The following is a 10,098-nucleotide window of genomic DNA, read 5'->3' on the forward strand; positions in this document are numbered from 1 at the left end:
CTGGGGGAGGGTTTAATATATATTATATACATATACATATATATTTTCGTAAATAAACAGAAGCTGAATTTTCAACTTTACCCCAGGGTTTTTATCCCTCTCTCTCCTCCATCTCACCCTCAAGGGCTGTAGGCACAAAAGAGTCAACTGCTAAGAATTCTGGAAAACACCTTTTATTTGTAGCTGTAGCCACAACCTGGCAGCACAGGGGTGGGTGGGAACGTCCAGGCTGGTGAGCCCAGCCCAGCCTCCCAGCAGGTCAGGGCGTTTCCTGGCCCTCAGCAAGCAGAGTAAGAGGCTGCTGGAGGGCCAGCTGAGGGCATCGGTGCAGCAGTGAAAGCAGCAGCGCTCAGTCTGGTGCCCCCTCAGGTGGGGTACCTAGACGATGGTGGGTGGTCCCTGCAGGATCGGGGAGGGCTGGACCCCAGGGCTGGGACTCTGCAGCCCTAGGCCATGTTGGGTGGGGCCCTGGATCAGGGCACAAGGGATACTGGGGTGGGGTCCGGCATGGAGGGAGGGGCTCGACATCAAAAATTAATTGTGGGGAGGGTGAAGGGGGGAGGTGTTCTCATTGTGGGTGGTCTGCTAATGGGGAATGGATTTGCAGTCAAGAAGGGAGCCAGTCCTCACTCAGGTCTGGGCTCTGGTGGTGTGGCATTTCCGGCAGAGCACGTGGCCATCCAAGGGGAAGCAGCCGTTGTCGTCCGCCTCGATGGACAGTGGCTTCCCACAGTCCTGGGAGAAGGAAAAAGAGTGCACTGGCGGGGAGGCCCCCTAAGCACCCCACCTCCCCTCTTTAAATTAGGAAGGCCGGATGCTTCATGGCTCAGCCATGCCCTCGTTGTCTGTGTCCCCCAGATCACAGCCACCTCCACTCCTATCCCTGCCTCCATCACCACACTTTCACTGTTGTCCCCTAGGACTCTCCCCAGGAGGACGGGCAGTGGGTAGAGCCGCTTCCGAGGCGCCCGCCCCAATAAAGGATGTGCGGCCTCTCCCACCTGTCTCACCTCTATTCTGACTCTCCTTTAACCTCACTGAGACCCCCAGCCCTACCAAAACAAAACAACACGCTTCCCTCCCATCGGTCTGTCCCCTTTCTTAGTTTATCAGCAACTCAGTGACCTCACAGAGGACCCACACCCTGCAGTCCTGGAGTGACAGGGAAGCATCTCTGCTGGGCGGGCGTGGATGCCGTCTCTGTCCACCCTCAAAACTGCAGCACTGATTTACTCCAGGGCCCGGCGCTGTCCATCGCTCATTGGTGAGCAGCGTCCCACCACCTCCCATCCCCAGGGGGCCGGGGTGATGGCCGACCTCACACTTGTAGCACTTCATATGGAAGTTCTTGTCCAGAGCGACCACACGCACGGTCTCCTCTCGGCCAGGCTCGGGCATGATGGGCTCTGTGCAGACGGAGCACCTGGGGGCATACTGCCTGCGGGGCAGAGACCCGGGTGCGAGTCAGAATGGGGGCGAGGGGCACCGGCGCTGACCCCAAGAGTGCAGGGAAATGAGATGGCAGACTGGTCCTTACCTCCTGCCACACCCACCCTGTAGCTCCTGCAGAAAGCGCCCCCAGAGGACCCCATACCTGGGACCCCACACCTGGAACCCTGCCCGTCGCCTACCCCGCACCACGTGGCTGCCTCTGCCCAACTGCTGAGGGGCACAAGGGGTGTGACGTGCTGGCCACCCAAGGTGGAGCCCTGAAACGTACACCTCCCACACACTCAGAGGTGGGAATCCGAGTCTGCAGCGTCCCTGCTCCCACCCTTTAGCTACGTCACGGGATCCTGCCAGTGGCCTGAGCAAGTCGCCACCTTGTAAACACCGTTTCTAAGGGGAAACCCGAGTTCCAAACAGCTGATCTCCAGAGGAACTTTTAGAATCCAGCCTGTGTGCGAGGTGAAGTCACTGCAGCACACAGTGCTGAATGCAAGACCACACCCAACATAAAGAGCTGGGCCGGGGGAAGGGCACGAGCCGGGGGAAGGGGACGAGCCAGCTGCAAGGCTCGCCATCCAGGCCAAAGGCCGCCGGACAGCTCAGTCCAAAAGAACTGGTGTCTGCTGTCTACAGACAGGACGTGGGGACAGAAAGCAAGTCCAGGCGTTTGGAGCCGTCTTGGGGTCAGGGGGCAGCCTGGCTCCCAGAAATATGGGAGCTGGCGCCCAGAGAAGAGCCCGGCGGGGGGCGGAGGATCCCCACCTGTGGTAGTCGGGGACGCAGTGGGGCCGGCTGGCCGGGTCCACGATGAAGGCCGTGCCCTCGAGGGGGCAGGCGCAGACGACACAGGTGAAGCACTGCGGGTGGTAGGCCCTGCCCGTGGCCCTCAGCATGCGGTCAGTGATGGGCTGCCCGCAGGCGTTGCACTTCTCCAGGGTGTCCTGAGGAGGCAGCAGCAGGAGGCTGGCCGGGAGCCGGCACCCACGGGCCGGCTGCCAGGGCACGGCTGCCCCAAGCTCGCCCCCCACCCCACCCCCACCCCCACCCCCACCCCGGGCTGAGCCCCAGGGGTCCCCAGCCCGACCCTGACTCACAGTATAGCAGCCCTCACAGTACGGCGCCCCCTCCAGGCTGTAGAACTGCTGTCCCTGCAGCCGCTGCTCACACTGATGGCAGGTAAAGCAGGCGATGTGGAACAGCTGCCCCAGAGCGCGCACCGCGGGTTGAGCACGTGCCAGGGGCTGGTGACACCGGCCACAGGACTCTGGGAAAGCCGCAGAGACGGAAGTGAACGGGACGAAGGGCGTGAAGCTTGCAGGGGCTGAGCTGGCCTGGGCAGGGAGTGGAACCACAGACAGCGGAAAGCAGGGGAACGGAGGAGATGTCCCTGCGGGCGGGCGGGGGCTCACCGCTGGCGGCCACGTTCTGCCTCTGAGGATGCTCCATGTCCTGCATCAGCTGCTGCGTCAGCTGCTCCAGCTCCTCTACCTCTTTCAGAGTCAAGGCTCCTGGGGCCCCAGAGGAGCGCACCTGCAACCCCAACACTTTCCTCACACTCTCTGACGGGTCACGCCCTCCAGGGACCCGCCCCAGCGGCCTTACCCACTTCCTTCCAAAAAGGACCAGCTCCCCTCCCGTTTCCCAGATACTCAAGTTGGCTGGACCCAAAAGGCTGCTCGTCCTCCCTCCCCAAGGCCCAGCACCACACAAGGAAGGGGAAGAGGACGAGACTTCCACCCGCTTTGCCCGGAGCCCCTGGGCAGTCACAGGCAGGCCAGAAGGACGGAGCGGACGCAGGCCACGCACACAGCAGCGCAGGTCACCGAAGCACTGAACACACCAGGCCACGCGTCAACTCCACAGAGCATGCTGGGACATGGCCCCCGTGAAGAGACCGGCACGCGAGGGCGTGTGCACCCTCACGCGCGCACACACCTACCCGTCCCGCCGGCTGCCGAGCAGCCCCTGTCAGCGTGAGGATACAACACAGGCGGGAGTCAGGTTAAACCGCAGGGCTGTCTGCAGGAGCCCAGCCCGCAGCTCCCACGAAGAGGTCCTGGGGTCCCTCCTTAGAGGGGGTCCCTCCCCAGTAGGCCTCAGAGAAGGGCCACTCTCTAGGCCAGCCTAGCCCTCCTGTTAGGGGATCCTGAGACAGCTGGAGACTGGGGGTGGGGGTGAGGTTAGGGGGGCAGTGCCAGGAACCCTGAGATCTCCCGGGAGGAGGCGCTGCAGGGGCTGTCCGGCCTGTAGCAGCATTTCCAGGACATGGTCCCACGGGAATGCTGGGTGGGTCTCCATTACTAAGTCCACCCGGGACCGAGGCCCCCGATACTGAATGCTCTACCTGCCCATGCCTTCACCCCCCTAACACCCGGAACTCAAAGCCTCCCAGCCCCCTCCTCCCGTGGCCACCTTCCCCTCAGCCCTGGCTCTACCACCCTCACACCTGTCTGCGTGGAGAGTTGCATCCGCCCGGGGAAGCACAGATCCATCGATGCTCCGGCTCTCAGCCATTTGCCCCGCGGACTCCTGCTACCTCCTGCCTGTAGCTGACTGTGTAAGTCCCCTGTAAGCCCCCGCTTCTATGTAAGCTTCCCCTTTTCCTCTCCCAGTCATCCCTTCTCGGGGACAGACAAAGAGGACACAGCCAGCCCTTTCTCTCTGGTGCCACTTAAATGCCTCTTCCATTCTTTGGAAGTATGAACCATTCAAGCATCAGCCCTCCTTGGGTACCCACGCTCCCCCACGACACACCAGTCTGGCCACTGTTTTCCCTCTCTGCCTGCGAGCACCGGTGTCCCAGCTTCAACATGCATGGCACTCAGACCTCTGCAACTCCAACAGCTCCCAACGTCCCTCCAGCTCAGGCACCTTCCACCATGGGACACCCTGGACCTGAGATTTCTTGGTCTCTGCCTCCAAGACCCTGGGCGTGACCTCCCAACCATCACCTCCTCCCCCTTTTCCCATCCACATCTACTGAACGAACCTGCTCAGAAAGGCTTTGGTTCCTCTGCCTCGCAACCCTCTCCACGCGCCTTCTACATCCAGCCATTCTGGCTTGCCTCCCCTGAAGCCCAGCCCCTCGACAATCGACTCCTACAAGGCTCTCGTGGCCACTCTTGCCACCTTCAGCCACCACCACTTATCTGATCCAATCTCAACCCTGGGTCACGCCACCACCCGCTTCCTGCTTCTGCCTCCCAACTGCAGAAAGTAGGTGGAGAGATCCCTGAATGCTGCAGAGGGAGTTCACCAAACACGGCAGCGCCCTCCGGCCCTCCAGCCTCAGCTCGGCTGTCTGGTATCTGGCTCCTATGGGTTCCCAGTCGCCTTCCCCATGGCAGCTGTTCCAAACCCTTGCATCTCCTCCAGCCCCCAACTGCGTCATCGCGCCCTGGCTCTCACGGATGACCTCACCTCCTACGTGAGCGAGGAACTGGGAGCTGGCCGGCTAGAGCTCCCTCTCGCTCCTCTCTGCCCAAGACTGCGGCCACACAGTCCAGGGTCTCTGGGCTGGGAAAGCCCTGGGGGCGGGGCGGTCACCAGCAGCGCTCTGCTCCCCGCTCTCAGGCAGAAGAACCCCTCTTCCACGGGCTTCTTCCCCCTGGTTCCCCCCACACACACACACACACACACACGCCTTCCCCTCCCTGCCAACCTCTGAGAACAGGCCACTCTATCTCCGGCCTTATTTTAGTCATCATGCTTCTCAGACCCCCACTGAAGAGCTCCTCGGCCATCATCCTCTTCTCTAAGATGCCACCCTGATCTGTGACTCTCCTCCTCCTGCCATTCTTCCCCCTGGTCCAAGGTTCTTCCCAGGGACCCGGCCCCTCCTGTGTAAGTGTCCCCGGGCCTTCAGTATCACCACATACAACCAACGCACATATGCGCACCTCAAGCCCAGGCCCTCTCCTGCCACCCATCCCCCATTGCTAACTGAATGACAGTTCCAGCTGAAAGAAGGTCCTCCTGGAACCTGTTGCTCAACATGCTGACAGCTGGACCCACCTCTTCCGGTCCACACCATTTCCCCTTCTGGACTTCTCTATTTTGTCAGCAACACTGTCATTCCCCAAAACACCAGGGCTTTTTTTTTTAACCCCTCCCCCTCCTCTGGCAACTGTGTCAGTTACTGAGCCTGGAGGCTCTTCCTCCTCTCCGGGCCTTATTTTTCATTTCCACTAATGTTACTGCCGCCCAGGAGTGAATCCCCACACGTCGCTGACCTCCTGCGTCTAGGCCACACCTCTGCTGGAAAAACTTTTCCAAAAGCACGGCTGTCACCAGACCTCCCCACCCAGACACACACCACCTCAAAAATCATTACTGCCTCTCCAGGACCCACAGGCTCCCTGGGTGCGCTATTTCATCTCCTTCCCACTAAGCGCCCTCCCACCTCTCTAAGCATGGCTCTGTAATTTCCCCACAGGGACCTTCCACTTTCTATCCTCCAGACACCCCTGGTGTATCTGTGCCCTTGAGTTTTGTTCATGCTGCTCCCACCCGAATGCCTGTCCCTCTCCTCTCTGGATTCTTAAGTCCCACCAGCCTTCGAGGCACAGTAGCACCATGATGCCTCTTCCTAACTTCCCAGCCTCAACAGTGGCTCCCTGTGTGGAGTTCCTGTAACGTAGGATTCTGCACAACTCATTGGCACTTAGCATCTCTTCCTACCCTGTGCCTGTACACACACAGACATCCATGCGGTCAGTTAACTCCGTGGCTGGCTGGACTAGATAGATGACTGGCAGGGTCCCTTCAACCCAGAAGATCAGCCTCCTGAACTGCAAGGCAGGAATGGTCAGGCAGGAGTGATAACTGTTCTGCGCTGGGCGTTCCTGTGCTGGATACAGACCCACAGCACTTTCCACACTTTAGCTCACTTAACCTTCCCAACCATCGTAAGGATGGATAGTGAACTGAGGCTCAAAGTTCACCTAACTTGCCTGGGGTCTTGGGAGCCACAATTCTATTCCAGGTCCACTGACGCCCTCGGGCTCAACCTCTTTGCGATCTCTTCCCTCCGGAGTACAGAGCACAGTGCCTGGCACTGAGCAGAAGCTGGCTGGCTCAGCCAGTGTTTACCAGTGGCTCTTATCACCAGATGGGCCCTCAGGCAGTGAAAGCACTCAGAGGAGCAGAGATTAACTCAAGACTCCAAGGGGGAAGATCTGAAGTTGGACTGCTGATGATCTCATCCCTCCTCTTCAACTTTCTGGGGCAGGACGCAAGGGAAGGTCGACCAAATTCTCCTCCTAACTCAGAGCCTGTGTGCTCCCCCTGACTCCCAGTCGGGCCCCACCCAGCCCCAGACCCTGCCAGGCTCTCCTCCAGAAGCGCTTTCTCTTGCCATTGTCCCACCATTCCAACCGCAGAGGCTGAAAACTCCTATCCCACCACCCCACATCCACCCCACTTTCCGGGACCACCTCCCTCCTCATTCTCGGGCTCCTGGCTTAGCCATGCCCCCAGCCCCCTGGTGTCAGCCTGGTCTTCCCACCCTCCCTCACCTGGTTTTGGTTTTGAGCCGGTGGGGGCACTGCGTGCTGCTTCTCCTGCACTTGGGGCTTCTCCTTCTGCTGAGCATAGGTGAAGCTGGGGGGCTGAGGGGAGCCTGTGCCAGTGGAAGAGGGAGCTTCAGGGGGCCCCAACTTCTGAGTGGGCTGTGACCCGGGTCCACCTGGAGCTCCAGCGCTGAACTTGGAAGCCACAGGAGTAAACTTGGGAGTCACTGGAGAAAACTTAGGGGTTGGAGATGGGGCAGGGGGACCTCGGGGCTGGGTGTTAGCCAAAGGCACAGGCTGCGGCTGGGGCTGGACATGCATCTGGACCTGAGGCTGGGCCTGGGCCTGGGCCTGGGCCTGGGGCTGGGACTGCACGTGAATATGTGTCTGGCTCTGAGGCTGAGCCTGCGACAGAGGCTGGGAGCTAGCAGGGGACTTCCAGGGAGGCAGGGGTGCTGTGCCCCCAGTTGCAGGCTTAGAACTGGACTTGGAAACGAATGGAGTGGTGACCGGTGGGAGTACATATCCAGATGACACCTGCAAGGGAAGGCAGAGGGGAGAGAGGAGTGCCTTAGAGAGGCTTCTGCCCTCCATAACTCCATCCCCATGCCCTTCCTCCCTGCCCTGCCTTTCCTACTCTCCTGCCCCTTACCCGGGCTTTGAAGGGATCATTCTTGGTCATGTCATCCAGCAATGAAGACAGAGAGTCGATCTCCAGATCAATACTGCTCACCTTCTCCCTGGGCTAGAGGGTCAGGGGTCAGAGCACCCATCCCAGTTCTCCACTGCCACCCCACCCCCCATGAGGGCAGAGATGCGGGGAGGTCAGCGGAGAGGATCCTCCTCTCCTTTCCTTGGGGTGTCCACTGTAGCTGCCTCTCCCAGGCCTCCATACCTGTGGTGGGAGCTGTATGGGGGCCTCAGGCCCTCCCTCCTCCACTAGCGGAGGCGGTGGGGAAGGGAAGATCTCCTCCTCCAAAGGCGCAGGGGGAAACGGTTCCTCGATCGGGGGAGGGGGAGGGGGGAAGGCACCTCCCAGAGCACCCTCGGCGTCGTCGGCCTCCCCAAGCACAGGAGGAGGCGGTAAGGGAAAGTCTGGTGTTGGAAGGAGAGAGAGGACAGTCAGCAGGGACCCCTCTACGCTTCCTTCAAGTTCCCTTCCTTGAAGTAGCAGCTCTAACCCCCAACCCAATAACTCTCTCGAGGGTCCTGGAGCGTACGGGAAGTTAACGGGGTGGGGGGCTGGGCGCAGGACGCCCTGGGAGCACTGGGTCAGGAAAGGCCGGGGCTCAGCCGAGGAGTGGTACATCTCCCATTACACTTCGGAAAACGGACCCAGAGGGGAAGATTCGTGCCCCACATTCCCGCCTCCCACCCCCCGGCGGGGGACCTGGAACAGTCCCAGGAGCCCTGGCCCCCAGCCATGAGCTCCACGATGAGGTAAGAACATCTGCTCGGGACTCGGTGGCTGCGCCCAGCCCCCTCCGCTGCGACCTCTCCAGACATCCCCAAATTCCCGAAACCACTCCCCCCAGGCCGGCGCCCGCCGAGGTCCAGCCCCCAAGCTCGACCACATACCTTCCGGGGGCGGCGGGGGAATCTCGCCCACGCGGCCCATCTGTGCGCGTTGGGCCCCAGCGGCCGAGGAAGGCTCGCCGTCCCCGGGCCGGAAAGGATTCACTTTGGGCTTTGGGGCCACCACCGGGCCGAACTTCTTCTGCGGGGCGTAAAAAACTGGAGCCGAGACGGAGATCGCGCGAGGCGGGCGGGGGGCCGCCATGGCCAGGCCGTGCTGCGGGGGGTGGGTGGCCGGGTTACGCAGCGCCGAGCCGGGCAGAGGACCCCCTCGCCGGCCCGGCTCCCCTCTGCTCCCCCGTCTCCCGACCCCGTGGGCGGCCGCGGAGCGGCTCCCCGCGCCTCACCGCGGGTCGGAGCGTGCGCGCCGCGTCTCGGGTGGCCGCCTCGCAGCCGGGTCCGCGGACTCTGCGTCCCGGTCCCGAGCCGCCTCCAGCCCGGCGGGGAGGGACGCGGGAAGAGGGAGGGAGGGAGAGGGCGGGGAGAGAGCGGCGCCGAGACCATACAAGGAGCGGCCCGGGGAGGGGGCGGGGAGAGGCGGGGAGGGCGGACGGAGCAGGAAACTCCCCCAGGAAGGGGCCCTGATCCTGCCCCGGGGCCGGAGGCTTCAGCAAGGTCCTCCCGCCCCCGCCACCCACCCCGCCCCCGCCGCCCCGGCCGGGCACGGACCGCCCCTCCCCAAACACAGGCCTCTGATGTCATTTCCTGACTTGACCCCCTCCACACTCCCGCGGGTGCCCGAGATCTGACTCACTGTCCCCACTCCGGGCTACGCCGGCGGAGGTCGGGCGGGGGCCCCAGAGGTGCCCAAGCAGCCCGGTGGCGCCTCCGCCCCGGCCCAGCCCCCTCCTCTCCGGGCCTGCAGTTACCTGCCTCCGCCACCTCCAGCGGCTCCTCCGCCTTCCCAGCCAGCGGCCAGCCCCGCGCCCCAAATCCCCTCCGGGTCAGCCCAGACAGGCGGGACTGGGATGGAACTGGGCTCCTAGGTGGACGGGGATGGTGAGTGGGGGGCGTCCTCCCCGCCCACGGCCCCCTAGGCCCTCTGTGCCCTGGGGCAGGGGTGGGCGGTGTGGGCACGAACCTCAAGGATCCTTTGGGGGATCCTAACCAAATCCTGGGCAGCTACTTAAGGCTTCGAGGAATTCGCATCACCCGCGACCCGCCTGCGGATCGGTTAAACATTGCAGGAGGGAGAGTCGCGGCGGGTGGAGCCGGGCAATGGAGGTGGGAGGGCGGGGCGGAGGCGAGCGCGGCCAGCGCGCTTGGGGCGGGGGAGAACCGACGTGGGCGCGGGCTGCAAGTCTGCGCCCGTCCTTTTTCGCCCACCGTGACCCACCCCTCGAGGAGGCGGTGCGCGGCCGGGCGGCCCTCGGGGGATTCGGAGACTGCGCTCGGTGGAGCCCCCCATTGGTCCGACCGGATTCCTCAGCCTTCTTGTGCCCTAGGTCACAGGAAAGGGACAAACCTGGGTTCGTTCTTTCTTTCTCTTGTCTTTTTTTTAATTGAACATGGAAACTTACCGAATTGCCTCCTGAATCCTTCCACACTCACTACCTACAAACTA

General features: G+C 62.3%; 1 protein-coding gene across 3 annotated transcripts; it reads right to left on the reverse strand.

Annotated features, from left to right (window-relative positions):
- Positions 1–157: 157 nt before the first annotated feature.
- On the reverse strand, positions 158–9,631 carry ZYX (zyxin). Of its 3 annotated transcripts, none has more exons than XM_082661419.1 (10): positions 9,616–9,631; positions 8,538–8,751; positions 7,855–8,054; positions 7,612–7,704; positions 6,966–7,496; positions 2,859–2,979; positions 2,544–2,713; positions 2,212–2,390; positions 1,318–1,438; positions 158–735 (listed from the first exon to the last, which is right to left on the reverse strand). In XM_082661419.1, the coding sequence occupies exons 2-10, from the start codon at positions 8,737–8,739 to the stop codon at positions 631–633; spliced, it is 1,722 nt and encodes a 573-aa protein (XP_082517545.1). In that variant the 5' UTR covers positions 8,740–8,751; positions 9,616–9,631; the 3' UTR covers positions 158–630. The 3 variants fall into 3 exon arrangements, with proteins under 3 accessions (XP_082517545.1, XP_082517544.1, XP_082517546.1); XM_082661418.1 differs by lacking the exon at positions 9,616–9,631 and adding an exon at positions 8,882–9,041; XM_082661420.1 differs by lacking the exons at positions 7,612–7,704; positions 9,616–9,631 and adding an exon at positions 8,882–9,041.
- Between the last annotated feature and the right edge of the window lie 467 nt (positions 9,632–10,098).

Source organism: Grampus griseus (assembly GCF_964374135.1).
Source record: "Grampus griseus genome assembly, chromosome: 9".
In the NCBI taxonomy this organism is placed as follows: Eukaryota; Metazoa; Chordata; class Mammalia; order Artiodactyla; family Delphinidae; genus Grampus; species Grampus griseus.